Source organism: Emys orbicularis, chromosome 1, assembly GCF_028017835.1.
Source record: "Emys orbicularis isolate rEmyOrb1 chromosome 1, rEmyOrb1.hap1, whole genome shotgun sequence".
NCBI lineage: Eukaryota > Metazoa > Chordata > Testudines > Emydidae > Emys > Emys orbicularis.
The window spans coordinates 53,403,408-53,430,809 of NC_088683.1; the positions used below are offsets into that span (position 1 = coordinate 53,403,408).

Sequence of the window (27,402 nt, forward strand, 5' to 3'; positions counted from 1 at the left end):
CACAGTTCCCATAGTCTCCGCTGCCCATTGGAATTCTGGGTTAAGCTCCCAATGCCTGATGGGGCAAAAACATTGCCGCGGGTGGTTTTGGGTACATGTCGTCAGTCCCCCCTCCCTTCATCCCTCAGTGAAAGCAGACAATCGTTTCGTGCCTTTTTTCCTGGGTTAGCCGTGCAGACGCCATAACACGGCAAACATGGAACACCGCTGCTGTTGTGAGCATTGTAAACACCTCGCGCATTATACTGCAGTATGTGCAGAACCTGGCTAAGAGATGCTAGCACGAAGACGATTGTTAGGAGGACATGGACACAGACATTCCTGAAAGCATGGGCTGTGGCAATTGGGACATCATGGCGGCAGTGGGGCTGGTTGATACAGTGGAACGCCGATTCTGGGCCCGGCAAACAAACACAGACTGGTGGGACCGCATAGTGTTGCGGGTATGGGATGATTCACAGTGGCTGCGAAACTTTCGCATGCGTAAGGCCACTTTCCTTGAACTTTGAGTTGCTTTCCCCTGCCCTGAAGCGCAGGAATAGCAAGATGAGAGCTGCTCTGACAGTTGAGAAGCGAGTGGAGATAGCCCTGTGGAAGCTTGCAACGCCTGACTGCTACCAGTCAGTCGGGAATCAATTTGGAGTGGGAAAATCTACTGTGATCCAAGTAGCCAATGCAATCGCTGATGTTCTGTTATCAAGGGTAGTGACTCTGGGAAATGTGCAGGTCATAATGGATGGCTTTGCTGCAATGGGGTTCCCTAACTGTGGTGGGGCAATAGACAGAACACATATCCCTATCTTGGCACCGGACCACCTTGCCAACCAGTAAGTAAACTGCAAGGGGTACTTCTCAATGGTGCTGCAAGCACTGGTGGATCACAACGGACATTTCACCGACAACAACATGGGTGCATGACGCTCACATCTTTAGGAACTCCAGGCTGTTTGAGCAGCTGCAAGAACAGACTTACTTCCCAGACCAGAAAATTACCACTGGGGATGTTGAAATGCCAATTGTTATCCTTGGGGACCCAGCCTACCCCTTGCTCCCATGGCTCAAGAAGCCATACACAGGCAGCCTGGACAGTAGTAAGGAGCAGTTCAACTATAAGCTGAGCAAGTGCAGAATGGTGGTAGAATATGCCTTTGGATGTTTAAAAGCTCGCTGGCGCTGTTTGCTGACTAGGTGAGACCTCACCGCAACCAACATTCCCATTGTTATTGCTGCTTGCTGTGTGCTCCATAATATCGGTGAGAGTAAGGGGGAGACGTTTATGGAGGAGTGGGAGGTTGAGGCAAATCGCCTGGCAGCCAATTTTGAGCAGCCAGACACCAGGGCGATTAGAAGAGCACAGCTAGGCGCGCTGCGCATCAGAGAGGCTTTGAAAACCAGTTTCATGACTGGCCAGGCTACGGTGTGACAGTTGTGTGTGTTTCTCCTTGATGCAAACCCGCCCCCTTTGTTGATTTTAATTCCTTGTAAGCCAACCACCTTCCCCCCTTCGATCACAGCTGGCAAAGGAAATAAAGTAACTATTGTTTTGAAACCATGCATTCTTTCTCTATTAATTAAAAAAAAAGTGAGATAACTGAGAAGGTGGCCCGGGTGGGGGAGGAGAGAAGGACAAGGCCACATTGCTTATTGTAGCCACACTACAAATCAAAACTGTTTGAATGCCAGCCTTCTGTTGCTTGGGCCATCCTCTGGAATGGAGTGGCTGGGTGCCCGAAGCCTCCCCCCCGCATTCTTGGGCGTCTGGCTGAGGAGAATATGGAACTTGGGGAGGAGGGCAGGTGGTTATACAGTGGATGCAGGAGAGGGGTGTCTGTGCTCTTGTTGGCTTTCCTGCAGCTCCACCAGATGCCTCACCATGTCCATTTGCTCCCCCATTAGCCTCAGCATCGCCTCCTGCCTCTTCTCATCGCGCTCACTTAATGCTTTCCTGGCCTCTGCCACTGAATGCCTCCACGCATTAAGCTGTGCCCTATCAGTGCGGGAGGACAACATGAGCTTGGAAAACATGTCATCGTGAGTGCGGTTTTTTCGCCTTCTAATCTGCGATAACCTGAGGGACGGAGATGATAGGAGGAGCATAGAAGCATTTGCACCTGCGGGGGGGATAAAAAGGGAGAGTAAAATTTAAGATTATACATTTCTGAAAACAAAAGGAAAACGCTTTCACAGTGAATCAAGCAATTCACAGCAGACAGCACATGTGCTTTAGGTACAAGGTCGCATTTTGCCTTTTATATGAGTGCCTGCCGGTATGGTGACACGTCACACACGGCTGGGCAACAGAATTCGGTTTCCAGGCAGCCATGGTAAGCCAATTGGTATGTGGGGTTGGCTTCTTATGCCTTCATAACATGTGGGAATGTTTTCAAACTGCAGCACCCTCTTTTCCCATAGCAAGCAATGCCGGTTGGGTTTCACATTTAAAAGGAGGGGCTGCAGTTTTCAGGTGGATGTGCAGCACACATCTTCCCCCACCCCACCGTGTGGCTATTCTCTGGGATGATCCCTTTTAGTCAAACGCAAACAGCCCAGCACGAACAGGGTCCTTTTACTGTTCCCTTACAAAAATTCCCCTATTTCAACCAGGTGACAATGAATGATATCACTCTCCTGAGGCTAACACAGAAAGATATAGACCGAATGTTGCTTGAATGCGACCAAAACCCAGAACCATTCGCTGCCATGCTTTGTGCTGCAATGATTCCGGACTACTTGCTACTGACTTGGCATGGTAAAGTGTCCTACCGTGGAGGACGAAATAAGGCAGCCCTCCCCAGAAACCTTCTGCAAAGGCTTTCAGAGTACCTCCAGGAGAGCTTCATGGAGATGTCCCTGGAGGATTCCCGCTCCATCCCCAGACACGTGAACAGACTTTTCCAGTAGTTGTACTAGCCACGAATGCATACCAATTCTTCAGGGCAAATCAAACATTAAACACTATTGCTTTTAAACCCTGTACTGTAGTTGCAAATGTGCACTCACCAGAGGTGTCTTCTCCGCCTTCAGGGTCAGGGATCCCACCTTGGGAGGGTATTGGCTCCAGGGTGATGAAAAGGTCCTGGCTGCTGGGGAGAACGGCTTAACCGCTTGCCTGCTGTGCATTCTCCTCCTCTTCCTCATCCACAAAATCCTCCTGCCTGTTGCGTGAGACTCCTCCCTTGCAGGTGTCCATGGACAGTGGTGGGGTCATGGTAGGGTCCCCCACTAGAATGCCATGCAGCTGATCATAGAAGCGGCATGTATGGGGCTCTGACCCAGAGCGACCATTTGCCTCCTTTGTCTTTTGGTAATCTTGCCTGAGCTCCTTAACTTTCACACAGCACTGCTGTGTGTCCCTGTTGTAGCCTCTGTCCACCATGCCCTGTGCGATTTTGGCATATATATTAGCATTTCTTCTTTTTGATCGGAGTTCGGCCTGCACAGATTCTTCTCCCCATAAAGCAATCAGATCCAGTGTCTCCCTTTCGGTCAATGCTGGAGCTCGTTTGCGATTCTGGGGGGACTGCATGGTCACCTGTGCTGCTGAGCTTGCCATGCTGACCAAACAGGAAATGAAATTCAAAATTTCCTGGGGCTTTTCCTGTGTACCTGGCTAGTACATCGGAGTTCAAAGTGCTGTCCAGAACGGTCACACTGGAGCACTCTGGGATAGCTCCCAGAGGCCAATACTGTCGAATTGCGTCTGCACTACCCCAAATTTGACCCAGCAAGGTCGCTTTTAGCGCTACTCCCCTCGCCGGGGAGGAGTACATAAGTCGATTTTAAGAGCCCTTTAGGTCGACAGAACGGGGTTGGTTGTGTAGACGCATTCATTTTAAAATCGACCTAATGCGGTTAAATTCGACCTAGCCCCATAGTGTAGACCAGGGCTTAGTTGCCGTTCTCTCTCCACACAAAATGGTCAGAGAAATATATGATGATAGTTGTGCTGCCTTTGCCCCACACTTTATGACTTTTATCCAAGTGGTTAGAACGCTCATCTAGGATGGGGGAGACCCAGGTTCAATTTTCCCCTCCACCTGAAGGGTGGGGGGGAGTATTTAAACAGGATTCTTCCACATCACCCCAAAACATGTTCTTAACCACTGAGCTGGGGATATTCTGATGACAGAAAATTATTAAAGATAGTTAAGACCCAGGCAGACTGAAAAGAGCTACAAAAGGATTTCTCAAAACTGGGTGACTGGACAACAAAATGGCAGATGAAATTTAATGTTGATAAATGCAAAGTAATGCACACAGGAAAGCATAATCCCAACTATACATATAAAATGATGTGGTCTAAATTAGCTGCTACCACTCAAGAAAGAGATCTTGGAGTCACTGTGGATAGTTCTCTGAAAACATCCACTCAATGTGCAGCAGCAGTCAAAAAAGCAAACAGAATGCTGGGAATAATTAAGAAAGGGATAGATAATAGGACAGAAAATATCATGTTGCCTCTAAATAAATCCATGGTATGCCCACATCTTGAATACTGTGTGCAGATGTGGTCGCCCCATCTCAAAAAAGACATATTGGAATTGGAAAAGGTTCAGAAAAGGGCAACAAAAATGATTAGGGGTATGAAAAGGCTTCCGTATGAGGAGAGATTAATAAGATTGGGACTTTTCAGCTTGGAAAAGAAACGGCTAAGGGGAGATATGATTGAGGTCTATAAAATCATGACTGGTGTAGAGAAAGTAGATAAGGAAGTGTTGTTTACTACTTCTCAAAACACAAGAATTAGGGGTCACCAAATGAAATTAATAGGCAGCAGGTTTAAAACAAATAAAAGGAAGTATTTTTTCACACAATGCACAGTCAACCTGTGGAACTCCTTGCCAGAGAATGTTGTGACGTCCAAGACCATAACAGGGTTAAAAAAAGAACTAGATATATAAGAAATTCATGGAGGATAGGTCCATCAATGGCTATTAGCCAGGATGGGCAGGAATGGTGTCCCTAGCCTCTGTTTGCCAGAAGCTGGGAATGAGCGACAGGGGATGGATCACTTGATGATTACCTGTTCTGTTCATTCCCTCTGGGGGCACCTGGCACTGGCCACTGTCGGAAGACAGGATACTGGGCTAGATGGACCTTTGGTCTGACCCAGTAGGGCCATTCTTATGTTCTTATGATGTGGGGCTCCTTCAATCTATCCTGTTGAAACTGTTCCACTTTTGATAAATACTTAACCATTGCAGCATGGGAATGGCCAGGCCCGCTGACAGGGGGCGGGAAATGGGGCAACTGCCCAGGGGCCCGGACCCTTTTAAATTGTCCAGGCAGGCCGCAGGGTTCCTATGCATGTGACCACGCTGGCCAATCGTGCCGGCCTGTGGGTCCCCACAAAAGCTCGGGGTCTGGAGCAGTCGCGCATGCCTGGGAGTGACGGACAGTCCCAGGAGTGACGGGCAGTCCCAGAAGTGACGGATTCGTCACTTCTGCCCTGGGCGCTGCCCCTCCCTAGGGTCGGCTCTGGCCCTGGCCCTAGAATTGCTGTCGGCGGGCCTGGGAATGGCCTGTAGGTCTTCCACCTCCAAGCTGGGTGCCCTGACCACCAAGCTATAGAGTTTCTCTCTTTTTCAATGATGATTTAAGTATTTATCCAAAGTGGAACAGCTTCAGCAAGAGACACTGAGGTAGCCTCAAATCAGAACACCACATAGCTCGGCGGTTAGGATATTTTCCTGAGAGATGTGGGAGACCCCTATTCAAATCCCTTCTCTCCCTGAGGCACACACACGCACATATATGCACACACAACATTTTGAATGGGATCTGATCCAGTAAGCAGCCACTGAGTACATCTACCAGATTGGGCTCCACAGGTGACACAGGCAGAGGGGTGCCTATCTTCCCCTGGTTTCTGGATCACTCTGTGGCTTCACAGGAGACCAGTATCCAGATGCCTAGAGGGAGGCAGCAGTGCACATGCCCAGAGGCAGAAACATAGACACCTAGGGAACTCTTACCCAGAAAATTTAAGCACCGAGTTTAGATGCCTACAGGGCTAGGTGGCAGCTGAGTGGAGGTTTTGTGGATCTCAGTGAAACCTAAAACAGGCACTTGATGGCCTAAATCTTGGGTTTAGGCACCAAAATATCTTTGTTAATCAGGCTTTACAGACTAAGAGACAAGCTATAACAAGTGGATGAGACAAGCAAGTCAGCACAAAGTCTCAAGGGGAAAAATGAGGTAACAGGAATAGGATATGTTGGGACAGACTAACTTTGTGCACAATTCCCAGAAAAGAGTAAAATTACATATGAATAAAACCATGTACAATGTGTATTAGGGACCAGTTCATGTCACTACTACTTACCGGGTTCAAAGGGTCTAACTCGACGGCCTTGTTAGCATCATCTATTGCTTCTTTCAAATGACCTAAAAAACGCAGAAAAAAAGAGCACAAAATAAAAGTTTAATCATTTTTCTATGATCAGATATATTTCGTAAAGAAACCAAAACATTAAATGCAATAGCACCATTATATAGTACTGATACTGTTGATTATGACATCTTCTAGACAGGATCCTCTGGAATCACTCTTCTTCTTCTATGCCCTTCCAAAAACCCTGCATTGCTCTGACCTTGCCTTAGATGAAAAAGCTTGGTGTGGTGGCTCCTTCAATCACCTGCCCAACGCTACTCCTGTGGTTGGCCAGACATATTCAGAGGACAGTGATATGAGACACTTATGCCTCCACAAGGACTGAGAACACTGTGTCCACATTACATTTCTTGTCCTTGCCCACCAGAGTACTCAGTGGTGAACTCAGTCAGGACACAAACTCAGACTCCCTGTGGGCAACTACAGTACAATACCATGAAGCTGTCATGCTGGCCTTGAGGCCACCATTTGTGAAATGATGTGGAGACACACTAGATTCTATTATATATGGGAAATGGTGATTATTCAGTAATTAAAACTAAAATAACTGCCAGGAAAACTTTTCTAAAGTCTCTGGCTTTTAATGATAGTTTGGTAAGTAATATTTCTCTCAGTATTGAGCAGAGATGCAGCCTATTTATTTTTAAAAGTGTAACTGGGATATCAACTAAAATTATGATCCACATAATCAAATGGTCACATGAAAGGTAGTGTCGTATAGCTGTTAGAGCACTGAATTGGGAACCATAACTCCTGAGTTCTATTAGAAACTCTGCAAGTGTCTTACATTTTTACCCAGTAAGCTGCACAAAACCCTTGTGAGATAGGTAAGAAAAACAAACCACATAAGAATAAGAGGTTCATGTGGGCATAAATCCTTATATACGGGTACATCCTGGGTGCAAACAAGAAATGCATATGTTGACAATTTTCAAACAGGCTGGTTGGGCATTCAGAACATGTACATGTTGAAGGATGGGTGCTTACAAAGGAGTGAGCACAGTCAGAAATGCCCATTTTCAGAAATGTGTGGGGTCAACAACTAAAGTTGTAATTCCACTATCTGGAGCAGTGATAGGCTGTTATATTCTAGAGGAACAACCAGTAGAGGGGGACATAACCCACACTCTGCCAGTGTATTACATAGACACAGGTGGAGAAGGTCTCTACTCAGCCATCCACTGTCTGCTGGATTACCCACTCTTGTTCAAAATAGGCAACTGCTGAGAACAAGGGGTTGTATGAGAAGGGTGACAGGGTTTGTGGTGAGAAAGAGTATTAGGCAGAGTTTAGGAGGCTGTTGCAGGGAACAGCAGACAGGGCTTGGGAGATGCACTGAAGAAAAAAATAAAAATATATGTAAAAAAGTTAAATGATGCTCAATATTGCTTTGGTATAGTACAATCAAACATTTTTGCATCAATCCTGAGGAATTTAAAGCTTTTCCATTAACATTTCTCCAATGCATCCTTATGAACAAGGGCTGTCTGCCTTCAGAAACAAAGAGAACACATTAAAAACAGGGCTTTGGAGTGGAGCCCAGAGCTGGAGCAGTGGAGCTGCAGGTTTTTGCCTGGAGCTGGAGTGGAGCTCCAAAGTGAGCACAGCTCCAAAGCCCTGATTAAAAAGTAATGAATTCATTTTGAAGGCATAAGCTTGGCTTCAGAACTCATCTTCACAGCTATGACCTTCTCTGTTACAGAAAGAGATTAAAGAGAAGTGGTCTAACAAACCAATTCACTTCTATTTAACTGAACAAACCCCTTTTTTTAAAAAAAGGAAAAAAATCAGGTATGCATCAGTTTACCAATACTAAACTAAAGATACAATCCCTCCCCCCATATTCCTCTATTATTTACCCTAAATTTTCATCAGACACCAAGTGTTAATCTGGATGTCACTCCATTTTTGCAAATCTTCAGCTGGGTGTTTTTAAGGCAAAATTAATAAAAATAACTACTATGTGTTTTGAGAGCTGAAATAACACTGCTTATCAGTGTTTTAAAAGCCAAATCCCAGCATATAGAGTACTAAATTCATTCAGAGATCGAGTACAACATTTCGGAGGAAGATTAGACCATTTGTGATATTTAAGAATTATACTGAATGTACTAGGACAAGAGTCGGCAAGCAGCCCATCAGGGTAATCCGCTGGCAGGCCGCAAGACATTTGTTTACATTGACAGTCTGCAGGCATGGCCCCCCGCAGCTCCCAGTGGCTGCGGTTTGCCGTTCCCGCAGCTCCGATTGGCGGGGAACGGCGAACCGTGGCCACTGGGAGCTGCGGGGGGCCATGCCTGCGGATGGTCAACATAAACAAAATGTCTCATGGCCCGCCAGCGGCTTACCCTGATGGGCCATGTGCCGAAGGTTGCCGATCCCTGTATTAGGATGTCAAACTCTAAATTAAAGAAGTGCTTAGATAAGTTTTTAAAAGGTAAGGCCTTAAGTACTAGCAAGTTGCATCCTAATAACATACGGTCTTCTATATTCTCCAGGAGCTATCTGTACCTCTGATCATATTAGACAGCCTAAACAATGCTAAATGGCATCTCACATTATATAATGATGAGCAGAGTTTCAAAGAAACATTGCAAATGGGAAAAGATTTTGAGTTTGATAGAATTTTGTTTTCACCACTCTTCAGCAGGAGCTACCTGTGGCAAACTGGTCTCTAATACGTATAAAGAAAATTCCCTTTACACTGAATATCATAGATGGAAGATAGGAAATTATCCATAGCTTCTCTTAGTAACTCCACATGCTTTTAGAATCTACTCTGACTTCCTTTAGAGGTTGCTAATTAACTTGTTTCTCTGCTCTCTGTTTCTATTGCATGCTGTCCATTCTTGGCTTTTCTGTGCATGTTTTCCTTCAACCAATGTCAAGGTGGCAGATATTGCAGCATCACACGACATCATCATCATCAAGGCAAATCCCAAAGGGGGACAGCCTTCTTGCAGATGGAGCACACCCAGATCGATCTCTAACTTGGTTCTTCAGACAGTCTGGCTGGATGTTCAGACTGTCTGTCACTGGCAATCTTATCACACTACCGAAGCTTTTGGTGACCCTGTGATCACCCACCATGTAGCAGAATTCTTTAGTAAACACTTCACAGTTCGCTGGTCTTCCATCCTAATAATATGTCCATATCAAGAAACTGCCAAAATTGAACCAGTGCTGATGGGGGTGGTTTCTGGGTTTGGCTATGAATATCCTTACTGCTGATCTTGTCCTGCCACTTAAGTGGAGCAGCTGACAAAGATGACAAAAATAAAAAAACATAAATCCACCATTCGCCACCCTTCCTCAGTGTTTACACTTTATTGCCTTACAATAAAGTTGGTAAAACCATAGTTCTATACATCTGCAGCTTTGCAGTAAGCTTCATGTCCCAGTGCCTCCACAGGAGCTACCAAAGGGTTCAGAATATGTTGGTGGCTCCTGCTATACCAGCACCAATGTCCATCATGAGCTATCTCAGAACTAAATAAAAATGCCTTGGACATCTAGCATGCAGGAGGAAACTGTATATCCTTGTCCTACTTCAATGTGGCTAAACCAGTCTGAAATGGAATCTAAAACCTAGATTTTGATTACTCTGATACCAATGTGAAAGTGTAATAGAAGTGCATGTGTATATATAGGCAATCATTTGGGTATCACCCCCGAGGTCGGCTGTCAATGCTCAAACTGCAGGTCTCACAACAGAAATACAGGCTTGACAGGCTCCAAGACAAGAATTATAAAGACAAGCTTCTGTGAGGCTCCACTATGTTAGGGTCTGTGGAATGCTAGGAACTTCTGAACAAAAGATAGCAAAAGCCTGTTCATAGTCCTGAAAATATCTAAGCATATTGAAAGTAGAATTCTACTGGGTCATCACATCTTGAATCAGGTGAGTAACAGCCAGTTTTAATTCATATTGGATAAAAACTTGGACACATCAAGCTCTGCAGTGCAGGTAGGAGATAATAGAAGAGGCATATGAGAAATGGATAAACAACTTCCTATTGACCTTAAGTTCCCCATGGATGGCTATTTAATACTGCATCCTGGAGCTGGGTGATAAAAAAAAAATTTGATGGTTGTTTTTTAAAAAAATATTCTTTTAAATTTAAATACAGGGATTTTTTTTTAAATAAACCTATTTAAAATTAAATTTGAAATAGGTTGTCAATGTCAAGGGCTAAACTTATTGCAATCTATTAAAAGCACTTAATTTAAGAACATAAGAATGGCCATACTGGGTCTGACCAAAGGTCCATCTAGCCAAGTACCCTGTCTTCCAACAGTAGCCAGTGCCAGGTGCCCCCAGCGGGAATGAACAGAACAGGTAATCATCAAGTGATCCATCCCCTGTCGCTCATTCCCAGCTTCTGGCAAACAGAGGCTAGGGACACCATCCCTGTCCATCCTGGCTAATAGCCATTGATGGACCTATCCTCCATGAACTAATCTAGTCCTTTTTTTAACCCTGTTATAGTCTTGGCCTTCACAACATCCTCTGGCAAGGAGTTCCACAGATTGACTGTGCATAGTGTGAAAAAATACTTCTTTTTGTTTGTTTTAAATCTGCTGCCTGTTAATTTCATTTGGTGACCCCTAGTTCTTGTATTATGAGGAGTAAATAACACTTCCTTATTTGGTTTCTCCACACCAGTCATGATTTCATAGACTTCAATCATATCCTCCCTTAGTTGTCTCTTTTCCAAGCTGAAAAGTCCCAATCTTATTAATCTCTCCTCAAATGGCAGCCGTTCCATACTCCTAATAATTTTTGTTGCCCTTTTCTGAACCTTTTTCAATTCCACTATATCTTTTTTGAGATGGGGCGACCACATCTGCATGCAGTATTCAAGATGTGAGCGTACCATGGATTTATATAGTGGCAATATGATACTTTCTGTCTTATTATCTATCCCTTTCTTAATTATTCCCAACATTCTGTTTGCTTTTTTGACTGCCGCTGCACATTGAGTGGATGTTTTCAGAGAACTATCCACAATGACTCCAAGATCTCTTTCTTGACTGGTAACAGCTAATTTAGACCCCATCATGAATAGTTGGGATTATGTTTTCCAATGGGCATTACTTTGCATTTATCAACCCTGAATTTCATCTGCCATTTTGTTGCCCAGTCACCCAGTTTTGAGAGAGCCTTTTGCAGCTCTTCACAATCTGCCTCGAGTAGTTTTGTATCATCTGCAAATTTTGCCACCTCACTGTTCACCCCTTTTTCCAGATAATTTATTAATTGAATAGGACTAGGCCCAGTACAGACTCATGGAGGATACCACTATTTACCTCTCTCCATTCTGAAAATTCACCATTTATTCCTACCCTTGGTTTCCTATCTTTTAACCAGTTACCAATCCATAAGAGGACCTTCCCTGTTATGCCAGGACAGCTTACCTTGCTTAAGAGCCTTTGGTGAGGGACCTTGTCAAAGGCTTTCTGAAAATCTAAGTACACTATATCCACTGGATCCCCCTTGTCCACATGCTTTTTGACCCCCCTTCAAAGAATTCTAGTAGATTGGTGAGGTCTGGTTTCCCTTTACAAAAACCATGCTGACTCTTCCCCAACAAATCATGTTCATCTATGTGTCTTTCAATTTGTTCTTTACTATAGTTTCAACCAGTTTGCTCGGTACTGAAATCAGGCTTACTGACCTGTAATTGCTGGGATCACCTCTGGAGCCCTTTTTAAAAATTGGTGTCACATTAGCTATCCTCCAGTCATTTGGTATAGAAGTTGATTTAAATGATAGGTTACAGACTATAGTTAGTAATTCTGCAATTTCACATTTGAATACCTGGTGACTTATTACTGTTTAGTTTATCAATTTGTTCCAAAACCACCTCTAATGTCACCTCAATCTGGGACAGTTCCTCAGATTTGTCAACTAAAAAGAATGGCTCAGATTTGGGAAAAATAACAGGAGTACTTGTGGCACCTTAGAGACTAACAAATTTATTAGAGCATAAGCTTTCGTGGGCTACAACCCACTTCTTCGTGGGTTGTAGCCCACGAAAGCTTATGCTCTAATAAATTTGTTAGTCTCTAAGGTGCCACAAGTACTCCTGTTATTTTTGCGGATACAGACTAACACGGCTGCTACTCTGAAACCTCAGATTTGGGAATCTCCCTCACATTCTTAGCCGTGAGGACCGATGCAAAGATTCATTTAGTTTCTCCGCAATGGCCTTATCATCCTTGAGTGCTCCTTTAGCATCTCAATCGTCCAGTGGCCCCACTGGTTGTTTAGCAGGCTTCCAAACATTTTTTGTTATTACTTTTTGAGTTTTTGGCTAGCTGTTCTTCAAATTCTTCTTTGGCCTTCCAAATTATATTTTTACACTTATTTGCCAGACTTTATGCTCCTTTCTATTTTCCTCAATAGGATTTAACTTCCACTTTTTAAAGGATGCCTTTTTGCCTCTCACTGCTTCTTTTACTTTGTTGTTTAGCCACAGTGGCACTTTTTTGGTTCTCTTACTATGTTTTTTAATTTGGGGTATACATTTAAGTTGAACCTCTATTATGGTGTCTTTAAAAAGTTTTCAAGCAACTTGTAGGGATTTCACTTTTGGCGCTGTACCTTTTAATTTTTGTTTAACTAACCTCCTCATTTGTGTATAGTTCCCCTTTCTGAAATTAAATGCTACAGTGTTGGGCTGCTGCGGTGTTTTCCCCACCACAGGGATGTTAAATTTAGTTATATTATGGTCACTATTACCAAGCGGTCCAGCTATAGTCACAGGACTAGATCCTGTGCTCCACTTAGGACTAAATCAAGAATTGCCTCTCCTCTTGTGGGCTCCAGGACTAGCTGCTCCAAGCAGCAGTCCTTTAAGGTGTCACGAAACTTTATCTCTGCATCCCATCCTGAGGTAACGTTCCCAGTCAATATGAAGATAGTAATAATGGGGGATTTTAACTGAGTTCTTTATTTTAATAGCCTCTCTAATCTTCCTGAGCATTTCACAGTCACTATCACCATCCTGGTCAGGTGGTCAGTAATATATCCCTACTGCTATATTCTTATTTTTAGAGCATGGAATTACCATACATAGAGATTCTATGGTACAATTTAAATACAAAAAATAACATGAAGCAGTACACACTTGCTGCCAAAGTTTTAAAGAAAGTCAAACCACTGAACTGGTGGAAATCATTGGTTAAGAACCTGGACCCAGAGTTCGTTTAATTGCTAAATCAGCTTTTGACTGCAGCAGCCTCTTCTGCAGAAGCAAAGAGAATATTTTCTTCATTTCAGTTTATTCAGCTAGAACAAACTAGTAATTGATCTGAACTAAGTTAAGAAACCAATTGGCAGTTGAAAAAGCAGGAAAGCTTGTTTTCCTTTCCAGTCTATGAATAAAAATTAGATGTGAGAGGGTCAGATCTACTAGTTCTAACACCCTGAAGGGCATAGTGACCAGAAATAATCAGTTCAATTCATTAAATACAGATAATACTTCCTCTGTTTAATAAATCAGTTAATTATAAATACCAAAATATTTTAGATAAATTTTGATAAGAAAAAAGTTTATAAATTTTAAGGAACTATTATTTAATTTAAAAATGCTGGTTTTGTGCATTTTTAAATTAATTTGAATTTCCATCCAAATAGAGCTTGACACAGATCACAAGTAAAAAAATTAGTAAATAAGTAAATAAAAAATGCATCATTCACCTTTTCCTAACATAATAAAAACTTAAAAATTAAGAATGAATAAATGTAAGTTAAGCTATATAACTGTTCAAATAAATGTGTATATAGTTTATTCTACTGACTAGCAAAAAGAAGTACCATATTTAGTGTAAAGGCTACATTTAATTGCAAGTCAACATAGTTTAATGGTTACCAACTAATGAAAATCAACTTTTGTCTATGAAAAATAACTAAAAAGTACAAATGCAAAACATGATTAAAATGTATTATTTAAATCAAGGTTTCCTGGTTGCTGGTTTAAATCATGGTTAAAACTGGTGATTTAAACTGCTTTGATTTAAATCAAGCCATCCTGTCCTGGATGCCGAAATTCAGACTGTGCAAAGCTTCTAAAGCTGGTCACAATACTAATCCAAGGCTTTTATCTTAGATCATTGTCTCAGAGAACCAGATCTTTTGTGATCTGTAATTTTAAAGGTACACCCAGAAATACACTAGAAACACCTTACAATGAAATACAATTATTCTTAAGAACTAATTTTCTATTCAGTTCAGTGTTAGCCTCAGAAAAAACTATATGGTGTTGCTTTATGACCATGGATTCACAGCAGAACAACATCTGGATTTTTCATCAGGTCCATCACTAGCTGCTGAACTTCTTCATACATATCAGGGTTAACATGGTCAGCAAAAGCCTTGCAGGAAGTTTTAAAAGTTTTGTTAAAATGAGCAACATTCCAGTATTTGCATTAGCTGCCAAAATCACAAATCCTCCACAAATGAAATGGCCTTATGCTATGTACTGCCATCAGCTGACAAACAGCAGCGTGAAGAGGTATTTAAGATACAGGACAATGTTGGCACATGAAGATATGAGTATAAACTGACTGTAAACAAACAGAGAGAGCAACGTATTTATGAGTGGGGTTGCTTGTAATGATGGTGGGCGGGGTTCTGCATTCCTAGGGGAGGGTCTCTTCTGGTTTGCCTGATATTCCTAAAATCTCATGCTTCGGGGCTTTAGCTGGTCACCTATAGAGGTGGGGAAGGGCCTCTACCTACCCCCCACCCCGCCCATTCTGTTGGGTTTGTTTTGTTTTGTTTTTTGTCTCATTCCTCTGAAGCATCAGAGATTGCAACAGCTGGAGATGGGACACTGGATGGTGTGATCCAGTACTCTGAGGTGGCACCGAGCATTCTCTGTCTCATGTGCTTGGCAGGCTGGTTCTGGCTCACATGCTCAGGGTCTAATTGATCACCAGATGTGGGGCAGGAAAGGAATTTTCCCCCAAGTCAGATTGGCAGTGACCTTAGGGGTATTTTGCCTTCCTCTGCAGCATGGAGTGTGGGTCACTTGCCAGGAATTTCTGCGTATATCTCACTTATCAATTCCCTGCCATGGCAGGGGCCTCTGGTATTGATGCACCTCAGTCCCTCCTATTCTCTGCCTGTGACACATAATAGTTTAGTCTTCTGAGGGCTGTGACACTTTGATCTAATTTTGGTTGTTGGGGTTAGTGTGCAGGTACTAGTTGGTGTTGATGGCCTGTGATATAAAGGAGGTCAGATTAGATAACGTGGTGGTCCCTTCTGGCCTTAAACTCTGGGATTCTTTTTGCCTCTGGAAAACAGATTTTTTTGGACAACATATGCTGCCATAATTCCCTAAAACATGCTGGAATGGGCTTCAATGGCCATTTTAAATTAATGGGGCCAGATCAGAATACCAGATCCAGGGGTGAAAGTAACTTAAAGGACTTATTGGTACCCCGGAGTCCTGAGCAGGGGGTGGGGGATTGACCTGAAGGGGCAGGGCCTAAACTGGAAAGAGGCAGGCCCTTTAGAGCACCAGGCCCTTTCAATCACCACCCGAGCCCCGCTGCCGGAGCCCCGGGGTAGCAGCGGCCCAGCGCTCCAGCAGTGATTTAAAGGGCCAGGGGCTCCTGGCCGCCGCTACTGCAGCGGAGACCTGGGCCCTTTAAATCACCAATAGAGCCCCGGGGACTCCCGGCTGCCGCCACTACCCCGGGACTTGGGGCTCTGGCGGAGATTTAAAGGACCTGGGACTCCGCTGCAGTAGCGGCAGCTGGGAGCCCCGGCCCTTTAAATCACCGCCAGAGCTGCGCCGCCGCTACCCCAGGGCTCCGGCAGCAGGGCTCAGGCAGCAATTTAAAGGGCCCGGGGCGGTAGCAGTGGCTGGAGCCCTGGGCCCTTTAAATCGCCGCTTCAGCCCCACTGCCAGAGCCCCCTGGGTAGCGGCGGGGACCGGGGTCTCTGGTGGTGATTTAAAGGGCCTGGGGCTCCTGGCTGCCACTACTGCAGGGGAGCCCCGGGCCCTTTAAGTTGCCGATGGAGCCCTGGGGGCTCCTGGCTGCTGCCACTACCCCAGGGCTTGGGGCGCTGGCGGAGATTTAAAGGGCCCAGTAGCCCTGGGGTAACTGTGGGGCTCTGACAGCAATTTAAAGAGCCCGGGGCTCCAGCCACTGCCAGGAGCCCCAGGCCCTTTAAATCACCACTGGGGTTAGCTGGTCTGGTATGGCACGGTGCACCGGCTCTTGCCGGTATGCCGTACCAGCCCGTACCGGCTTACTTTCACCTCTGCCTAGATCTATACAAGGAGGGGAGCTCAGGGTGCAAATCTGCCCTCTTCCACAGGAAAGGAGGACCTCAGTTTCCCTTTGGCATATTCCTTTCCAAACTTGCAGAGCCCTTTTTGTGCAGCCTAGGGTCTGGCTGAGCTGTGAGGAGGAGTGAATGAGACAGGAAGCTGGTGCCAGAACAGATGCAGAGATGCGGGGAGGATCCTTGCAGAGATTTCTTCCCCTGAGCTACCTCCTGTTGCTTTTTCATTGGAGGAGATAACATGGATAATGGTGTGCCCTGCTCCACTGCAGAGTATGTTATTAAGGCTATGGCTACACTAGACAGTTTACAGCAGTGCAGCTACACCACTGTAAGCTCTCTGGGTAGCTGCTCTAAGCCGACCGGAGAGAGCTCTCTCATCAGCTTAATTACTCCAGGCCCCGCGAGCCACGGAGCTATGCCAGTGGGAGAAGCTCTCCCGCCTACACAACGCGGTCTACACCGGCACTTAAATCATCAGCATAAGTTATGTCGCTCAGGGGGTTGGCTAATTCACACCCCTGAGCAACATAACTTACGTCAACTTAATTTGTGCAGCCTAACTTTTGTATTACTTTAAAAAAAAAAAAAAACTACCACAATAAACCACTACAGTGCACACACAATTCTCCCACAAGGGAGAGGATGAGAGAGAGAGAGAGCGTGAACCACACATGACAGATGTTAGTCACATCGTTTAAGGCACTACTGGAAGGCATTCAGATACTACAGTGATGAGGGAGATATCAGAACCTGAATTGCAAAGAAGAGAATATGCCCAATTTCCACCTAGATGATGTGGAGTTGCCAGACACTTTACTGCCCAAGAGACTGGGGCAGCGGGAGGTGTTTTGTTTTTTCTTTACATATTCTGCAGTGAGCTTTAACTGGATTTGAGTCACAAAGAATAATTCCCAGATACTTGTGTTGTTTTTGCTCGCTCTGTCCCAACCAAAGCAAAATATGGATCTTTGAACCACAACTGGCTGTTTTTGAATTCAGAGATGCCAGCCACAGGACAACTTGGCAAATGGGACCTCAGTCTCAGTTTGGGACCCCTGGGCATTACTGAAATACAAATAATGAATAATGATATAATTGTGTTATGCTCTATTGTGTTAGGTGGCTGTACAAACACACACTAAGAGACAATCCAGAAAAGTGTGCAATCTAAATAAACAAGACGGATGAATGATAGGAAGGGAAACAGAAGTACCAAAACCAAAAGTGAAGCAACATCTTCAAAGTCACAAAGCAAGTTGGTGGTAGCGGTAGATGTAGAACCCAGGTCTTCTGAGTCCCAGTCCAGTGCCCTAACCACTAGACACCACTGCCTCTACATTTCATCAGGACCTCACCTGACAATCTGTTACCCATATAGTCTCAAAGTATTTCTGAGTGGATTCACTATCACTGGGTTCACATCAAAATAGAACAGGGTATTTAGCCAATGAATGTGACTGTGGGTATCTGAATATGTACGTGTTACTCTGCTGCTATATAGTTTTCTTTTTGAAAGCAAGACAACCCCAAAATCCTATTGAGACTGCTAGCTTGTTTGATGCCATTCTGGTGTTCATTGTGAGCTGAAAATACATTGAAGGTTACGCATTGTTTTCAAGTTTATGTTTTGTTCAACTAAAACAATCAATTACAAGCCTAACTGGGCTTGCAACAGGGCTGTAATATTTTCAACAGGTGGTGCTGGGGAGCCAAGAAATTGCTCAGGCCCAGAAACACAAAGGTACTTAGGCACCTAAACCACAGATTTAGCACCTAAATCCCAGGTTTGGCTCCACTTCAATCCACAAAATTCTCACCGAACCCTGTAGATGCCTTAACTCACCCGGCACCTATATTTTCAGGGTAAAAATTCCCTCTGTGCCTGTTTTCTGCCTCTGGGCATGTGCACTGCTCCCTCCTTCTAGGCATCTGAAACCTATTCCCCACCTAAGCCCCCAAAAATTCCCAAACCAGGGGAAGATAGGCATTTAGCCATCTAATGCATGTGCATGCATGTGCATGCTCAGAAGCACCTACCAGACCAGTAACTTTTAGCCCAATGGTTAGAGCACTTGCCTGGGATGTGAGAGATCCAGGTTCAACTCCCACCTCAACCTGAGAGGAAGAAAGGATTTGAACAAGGGTCTCACATCTCAAGAAAGCACTCTAAACACTGAGCTATGGGATATTCTGATGTGGGGCTCCGTCAGTTTCTCCTATTGAAGTTGTTCTACTGTGGATGAATAATGAAAAAGCAACTGGAGCAGGACTGGATGCTGGGTCTCCCACTGCCAGGTGGGGCCCTAACTACTGCACTACAGCGTGAATGTGTGCGTGGGTGTCTCTCTCTCCTCCCTGCCAGTGAACGTTATACTGTGGATAAATACCTAAATAGTCATTGGGCCAGAGAGAGAGAGAGAGAGAAGCAGAACTAGAAATCTACAGTGGAGGGTGAAGGTAGGGATGAGTTGAGACCTTGTTTGCAAATTTTTGGAACTGCTTCAGTCTTTTTTAATTCCCTTATAAAAATCTACTATTGATATCTTAAATCAAACACAAACCAAAGGTTTGCCTGCCATCCTTTTTACAGAGAATGTTTTAACCAGGGCTTGGGAGTGGAGCCCGGAGCTGGAGCACGGACCAGTAGGTTTTTGCCCAGAGCTGGAGCGGAGCCAGAGCGGAGCAATTCAAAAATTTGATTGCTCCAAATCCCTGCTTTTAACAATTTATTTTAGATTTTTTTTTACTTGAACCTTTTTAAAAAATCAATATTTGCTGAAAAGTGGTGTCATTTCTGATAATGGCATGACCACCCATGTTACAAATGGTACATGTTTACATCTTGTTTTAATACTAGTTCAGTAATCATTAAGAAAAGTACTAGAGACAAGTTTCTGAAGTGGTTCTAAAATCATGCCTGCAATTTAGTATGCACTTTTTCCACAACTAAGTTTTTGCATAAGCAGAGTACACTTTCAGTTATGCAATTTGTTTTAGTGCACTTTCCCACACATGCCTCTGATGGAAAAGAACAGCTGTTGTCTTCAGATTTAATAAAATACATCTCTATTTTATAACATTATTAAACTTTTTATTTATGTATGCATCAATAAAAATGCTATTAAATCTTGCTGAATGTGGGTTTCTTTGAACCAAGATCCTACAAACGGATCCACACATGGACCTTTATGCCTGCCTCAATTCACACTGAAATTAATAGGTCTATGGGGAAGGTCCTCCTGTCTGGATCCCTTTGTATTACACAGGTCTTGATTTGATGCTTTGAGCCCAGATAAAGAGAGAGAGAATTTAACTTTTTTTCCCCTCCAATAGCTCCTGACTTGAAACAGAGAGGCTCCTTTATACTTTATTTTTATTTTAATTTGAGAATTTTGTAGGTGGGATAAAACTTGGATTAAATTTGCTGTTTACTTAGTCTTTTGGGATTTTTTCCCTTTGTTCCTAAAAACTGTAAAGTATTTCTCAATAGTAAATATGCTCCATTCTCTAATTACTCAATCACATTTGTATAGGTAAAATGCATAAATGCTTACAAACTTTTAAAGTATTTCTTTTTAAAATTAATTATTTTCATTTTACCGCTTAAACTTGCATTTTTATTCCTTTGCTGACCTGCAGATGATGAGGGGACTGGACTGTCAACAAGAACCGGTCTTAGAAGAGAAGCCCTCATCTGTACTCAGCAGTGCAGCAAGTAGGCAGCTGGCCACTAGGATCCCCATTTATCAAAGTCACACTGTGCTCAGATGATTTGGAGACTGCAAGTTGCTCTGAGCACCCCTGCTGTCCCTTAAAGTCCAGCCTGCTGTCAGCACATAAATCTTTCCTGGAAGGCTGCAAAGCTAAGTGAATGTATATTTATCTCCAGACTCACCCAATATTTCCCACATGCTGCTAATTATAATAAAAGTGCAAGACAGAGCAAAAGTGTTCCAGAAAAATCTCTCTCGGTTTGGAATTTCAATGTTTATTTAAGTATCAGAGGGGTAGCCGTGTTAGTCTGAATCTGTAAAAAGCAACAGAGGGTCCTGTGGCACCTTTAAGACTAACAGAAGTATTGGGAGCATAAGCTTTCGTGAGTAAGAACCTCACTTGCATCTGAAGAAGTGAGGTTCTTACCCACGAAAGCTTATGCTCCCAATACTTCTGTTAGTCTTAAAGGTGCCACAGGACCCTCTGTTGCTTTTTAATGTTTGTTTACTAAGTTAAGATAGGGAGCTAGGGTGTCTTACCACATTTTACATATGCATATGCTCTTCTCGCAAACAGTGGTGTATGAAGGAAAGTTCTGGAAACACAGCCAACTTGACAGGCAATCTGGAGAGAAGATTGTAATATTACAGTTCATGTACTATCTAAAAAGCAGCTTTACAGTACATCCAGCATTGTTACACCAAACAAACCTGTCATTATGAACTTAATGATATTCTTGAGCCATCCACATTAGCACCATTGGTCTTTTATTTATTTCAAATTACTGTTCTTATTTACCTCAGCAGGGCTCTGTAAGATTACTCCCCAGACTGCTCAGACTCCTATGGGGATGATTTATGTCATCATTCCAGTGTAACGTTTCCCATAATTGTACTGAGTTTAAAAAACATTAGAACCCAAGGGGCTAGACAAGGAGCTATAACATTAGCAGCATGCTCATATAAATCAATTTACTCCCTTGGAGGGGAAAAAATGAAGGAATTTAATGAGATTGCACATGAACTGCAAAGCCAATGTGCAGTTACCATTAAGTGTGTTTAATCAAAAAGTACAGATGTATCACACAGATAAATTCAAAAACAAAAAAAATGCAGGCATCCATTTCTATACAATATTATCTGAACAAAGAGCAAGTGAACTTAGAGCCTACCGTGCCAGAGGATTTTAATGGTCTAATTTTCAGTTTGCTCATCAATTTTATGACTATTTTTACTGCTTGTTACTCACATTGTTTCCTATTTACAAAATCATTTATTATTATTCCTTAAAATATAATTCAATTGCTGTCAAAGCCAGTGGTAAAAAAAAATTATGACTAGCATGGCAAGATTGTTTCCAATTACCTTAGATATAATTTATCCTGCCAATCAAAAATTTCTAGATTGGAAAGACTTTAGGGTGTGCATGAAATCTCAGACATTAATCTAAACATTGTACTTTGACCCATATATTCACATGGAACAGAATTTAATCAACTATTTCACAGAAAAAGTTTCTGCTTTTTCCATGCGATTTTAAACTCAGTCTACTTTAAAAATATTATGAATGAATAAGCTTTGACAAATGGTGGATTCCTGTGCAATTATAACATGCCTTAGAGTATATAAAGCACGAGTTCAAAGACCGAGGGTCAGATCCCAATAAATTCTACGTGTCTCCTGCAAGGGGCTGAGAGGCTGCAATTTCCATCAAAGTAATCAGGAGTTGAGGATTGAGCCCCCGATGACTAATTATCCCAGAAGCACATTAGTCACCCTTTCCAGAATATCCTATTGCCTTTAGTAAATGGAATTCAGACATCAAAATTAGGAAAGCAGTTACTTGTCTTTATAGGGCTTAATCCTGTGAGGTGGTGACTGTCCTCAATGCCAGCATAACACCTCACAGAAGTGCTCAGGCCTCATAGGATCAAGCCCTTAACTTAAAGGGCATGAGATCAGGTGTGGGCAAACTACAGCCCACGGGCCACATCCAGCCCGCGGGACCGTCCTGCCTGGCCCCTGAGCTCCTGGCCCAGGAGGCTCGCCCCCAGCCCCTCCCCTGCTGTCCCCCCTGCCCCACAGCCTCAGCTCACCCCGCCACCGGCGCAATGCTCTGTGCGGCGGGGCTGTGAGCTCCTGGGGCAGCACAGCTGCAGAGCCCAGCCTGGCCCGATCTCTGTGCTGCGTGGTGGCAGCAGTGGTACCGGTGCTCCAGGCAGCGCGTTAAGTGGGCACGGAGCAGGCGGGGTTGGATAGAGGGCAGGGGAGTTCAGGGTGGTGGTCGGGGGTGACCACCACCCTGAACTCCCCTGCCCTCTATCCAACCCCGCCTGCTCCGTGTGTGGATAGGGGTCAGAGCCGTCGGGGGGGGGGAATAAGGGTTTGAATGGGGGCAGAGGTCCCAGGGGGGCAGTCAGGAAGGAGGGGGGTTGGATGGGGCAGCAGGGAGCAGTCAGGGGACAGGGAGAAGGGGTGGATGGGGCAGAGGTCCCAGGGGGGCCGTCATGAATGAGAGGAGGGGTTGGATGGGGCGGCGGGGATTTGGGGGCAGTCAGGGGACAGGGGAGTGTGGATGGGGCAGGGGTCCCGGGGGGGGCCGTCAGGGAACAGGGGGGGTTGGATGGGGCAGGAGTCCTGGGGGGGGGGCAGATAGGAGGTGGGGGCTGGGCCACGACCCCCTCCCCTAACCGGTCCTCCATACAATTTCCAAAACCCGATGCGGCCCTCAGGCCAAAAGGTTTGCCCACCCCTGCATTAGATGTAGGTATGACATCACTGATTCATAATTATAAAGGGTCCCAACATTTGCAGCAGTCAAGGTCCATCCCACATTTTCAAATATAGTGACCACTCAGAATTAAACTAATGAGTGAAGGTTGTGGGGGTAGGAAATGGGAAATTTCAGCTTCTTCCTCCTTCCCATTACCTAAAACACCCTCTAATTTTATTCAAAGATGTCTTACAGGTCAATTTCTAATATGCTTAATGCAATGTGCAAGCATAAGATAATCGAATATATTCAGAAAATGGATTATTTGTGTCTCTGTCTGATCTGAGTCTCCAAATGCAGTGGTGTTTATTATACTGGATGATCTCATTTTGATGTACAGTAGCTGTAACTCTAAGATGCAGCTGTCATTCACTTTAGAATAAATATAACATAATAAAACCACAACATAGACACAGGACAGTATATCTTAAAGCACCCTCCTTTGATTTAATCATTGATTGAATTTTTACATAAAAAAGGTACTCATTATGCAATGTACATACTATAAATACTACTACAGTTTTACCTTAGGGATAGATGCAACGTCTATTGCTTTATTAAGCTCTTGCACTGCTTCCTTATGGTGATTCTGTCTTTGGAAAGCTACAGCTAAATGATAATAGGTTTCAAACAGCTGAAATACACAACCAGAATCTCAAATTATTATTGAAGTTTTAGTATTGCTGAGGTTCTGAACATGTTTAGGACCAGTTTTTAATTTGTTTCAAACCAATTAAACTGCCTTTTTACCATTTCTCTTGGGCAATCGTTGTTTCACACATTTGTATTCTAAAATATTTTAAAATTTATTCCCTCAGCTACTCCCTAGGTACTATTTATTTCGGGCTAGATTCTTAGCTTAACTCCATTGAAATAAATGGAGTTATGCCACTTTACGTCAGCTGAAGGTCTTGCCCTTCAATGATTATCTGGAACATTAAAATACATTGTCCAGAAGAGAACTATAATATCATTAATATTTCACATTACAAAATCAGTAGTCCCTCTAATAAGCTACAAGAGTGATATGTTGTATATCACCTAAATTAATTTAAAATACTGCAAACTGAACACAAAACTAAGCAGGCCCCATATTAATAAAATGGCACAGTTGTAAATCTGCCGAGGTAAGAACAGGTGCAAATTTCCTCTCTCCTAAAATTCTGCCAGATGCAGCTGTCTCTAAAGCCTGGCTGAGAAAATAATTTAATCCTCAACCGAACAGCATAACCAACCTGCATTAATTTATTTCAGGTTTCTAAAGACAAGTATTTGTAGTTGCAATGAAGAAACATATGTCAGCACCACTGACCGGGCCGTTAAAAGTCTGGTCGGCAGTGCTGCAGGTCTAAGGCAGGCTAGTCCCTACCTGTCCTGGCACCACGCTGCGCCCCGGAAGCAGCCAGCAGGTCCAGCTCCTAGGCAGGGGGCCACCGAGCTCCGTGCACTGCTCCTGCCCCAAGCACCAGCTCCCCACTCCCACTGGCCCCTCCCACACTCTGAGTCCCTCATTTCTGGCCCCACCCTGGAGCCCAGACCTCCAGTTAGAGCTCTCACCCCCTCCCTCCTGCACCCCAACGCCCTGCCCCTGCCCCGTGAAAGTGAGTGAGGGTAGGGGAGAGTGAGCCACGAGGGAGGGGGAATGTAGTGAGCAGGGGACGGGGCCTCGGAGAAAGGGTGGGGCTAGGATGTTCGGTTTTGTGCGATTAGAAAGTTGGCAACCCTACAGTGAAGTCATTAGGAGTTTTACCATTTACTTCAATGGGGTCAGAATTTAATCCTATGAGGGAATATATTACTGCACCTTTTGAAGGCTGTAACCAGCTCTCCCCCAAGTACTCTATCTGATGCACAAAGGGCCCATCCCATCAGATACATCAACATGGCAGGGATGACAACACTGACAGTAGCACGGCTCTCCACCACTACCTTGTGCTCTCCAGCACAACCATGCATCAATAAGCTAACAGCTCTGCCTCTCTCTTTCATCTGACCAGACAGTGTGCTCTCTCAGCTTCCCTGGCATCTAGTCAGATAAATGTGGGTCAAACATATAATTCAGTTATATGTTCTTAAAATATAATACATTCACATGTTGGTGTTATCCAAATGAAGGCTCCAATCCTGCAACCAAATCCAGATGAACTCTTGCACACATGTAGTGCCCTAGTGATATCGAGGGCCCATCCACAAAGATCTGATTGCCGAACTGGAGCCTGCCATTGTATCATTTTGTAAAACAACATTTGTCCAGTACTGTCAATCCTGAATGTTCAAAAGTCATGATCAAAGTCTCCCAAAATCATGTGACTGAATTAAAAGTCATGAGACTTTTTTTAAATGATTCTTTTTATTTGCCTTCTGGTTATTGAGCCTTTAGGGTTCCCATTTTCTCTGCAAAAGTGACAGGTTAGAAACTTTTTTTTAAAAATGAAAGCTGATATTTTCACATAATCACATCACTTCAGAAGCTGGGATTTTAAGAAAGACCATCTATTAGAAGACTTGTAAGAAAATTGCAAGAGCTGACAATCCTGCTCGTCACTTGAGAAATGTTTTTAAAATTACCAGTTGTGAATAGTAAGGACCAGGCTCAAAGTCTTTAGGAAGTTCCTCTTTGCTCAAAGTTTTCAAGAGTGCTGTATAATGTTCAACAACCTGAAAGCAAAAAACATACATGGCAAAATGACCTAAAGCCAGCATCAGACTCTGGGAGTTTTTGTGAGTCAGAAATGAGAAGCACTGCAGAGTGCAAACGCTGAACTCAGCTCCTCTGGACACCAGGCTCAACCTCATCTGCCTATGAGAGCACATGACAGAGCACAAATGGCCACAAATTAGTGCCACAGCAAAGTTATAATTGTCCTGGGTTACTTGCTGTGGCTGGGATGAAGAACACTTCTTGCTAGTATCAGAGGGGTAGTAGCCGTGTTAGTCTGGATCTGTAAAAAACAACAGAGAGTCCTGTGGCACCTTTAAGACTAACAGATGTATTAGATCATAAGCTTTCGTGGGTGAATGCCCACTTCGTCGGGAAGAGGGCATTCACCCACGAAAGCTTATGCTCCAATACATCTGTTAGTCTTAAAGGTGCCACAGGACTCTCTGTTACTTCTGGCTAGTTAACTGAGTCAGCATATCTAACGTGAATAAGACACCCTTTCCCAACGAGGATCTCCCATCCCTGCCCCGACCCAGCCGGGCGCTGCTTAGCCCAGGAAAGGGGGCGGTGGGGGAAGGCTGTCTCCCATCCCTGCCCCGACCCAGCCGGGGGCTGCTTAGCCTTGGGGGGGGGGGATCCCCATCCCGCCCGGTCCCTGCCCAGCGCCCTCTGGCGGAGGCGAGCGGAGTTACCTCGCTCCAGCGCATGGCCCGCTCGCAGGCTACCGCGGAACGCAGCTGCGCTTCGGCCCGCGCCCGCGCCCGGGTTAGGACCGCCGCCGCCGCCGAGGAAGAGGGGAAGGAAAGGGCGGGGCTCGAGGCGGGGACTTGCGGGAGGCAGTAGGGCCTGGCCGAGGCCATGGAAGGCGGCCGGACGTGGGCCACGCGGAGCTCCGCGCTGCGCCAGGCGGCCCGCCGCGCTGGGGACAATAGGCCGCGTTTCCATGGCACCGGGAGGGCGGGGCCGCAGGGGGTGAGAGCTGAGCTGAGGCCGCCCCCAGCTTCGCCACCGCCGCTGACCGGGGCCCCGAGAGCGTTTCACCCCGAGTCTGCCCCGCAGCCTGCGCTCCTCGCCCTGCCGCGACCGCCCGTGCGGCGCTCCTCTGCCCGGGCCGCCGGCGCCAGGCCGCTCCCCGCTGCAAGGCGCTGGCCGGGGCAGCCTGTCCCGTACCCCTGCCGGAGGGGTGGGTGGGTTTGTTGCTGACTGGAGGATGACGCTAGTTTCCTTCCTTCGGGTCGGGATGGGAGGGGGAGCCAGTCACATCCTGGAAAGGCCTTTTCCCCCCAGGACAGAGTCACTTTATCTCCTCGGGAAGGCAGCTGCACAGGCCGATCTTCTCAATCGCAGCTGGCTTGATCCCTGCGCTCCCGCTCACTTCCCGCTGGGCTTTGTGATCTGCCTTGTCCACAGCGTGGCGTAAATATCCAAATGTTGTTGTTAACCCCCTTCGTCTCTTCCTCCCCCCCTCCAGCCCCCAAATAATCACTGAAACCATCCTTCCCTGAAGTGCAGGGAGTATTGACTGAATAAGGAGTGCAGGACTGGGTCCCA

General features: G+C 44.8%; 1 protein-coding gene across 1 annotated transcript in view; it reads right to left on the reverse strand.

The window, feature by feature from the left end:
- The window catches only part of LOC135895717 (uncharacterized), a 47,286-nt gene extending 20,678 nt beyond the window's left edge, over positions 1 to 26,608 (reverse strand). Inside the window, exons 1-5 of the mRNA XM_065423864.1 lie at positions 26,544 to 26,608; positions 25,758 to 25,847; positions 23,716 to 23,823; positions 20,957 to 21,041; positions 6,326 to 6,387 (exon numbers count right to left, since the gene is read on the reverse strand). Of these exons, the coding sequence (XP_065279936.1) occupies positions 6,326 to 6,387; positions 20,957 to 21,041; positions 23,716 to 23,823; positions 25,758 to 25,847; positions 26,544 to 26,558 (360 nt within the window). The 5' untranslated portion in view covers positions 26,559 to 26,608. The remainder of the gene's footprint in view (positions 1 to 6,325; positions 6,388 to 20,956; positions 21,042 to 23,715; positions 23,824 to 25,757; positions 25,848 to 26,543) is intronic.
- Between the last annotated feature and the right edge of the window lie 794 nt (positions 26,609 to 27,402).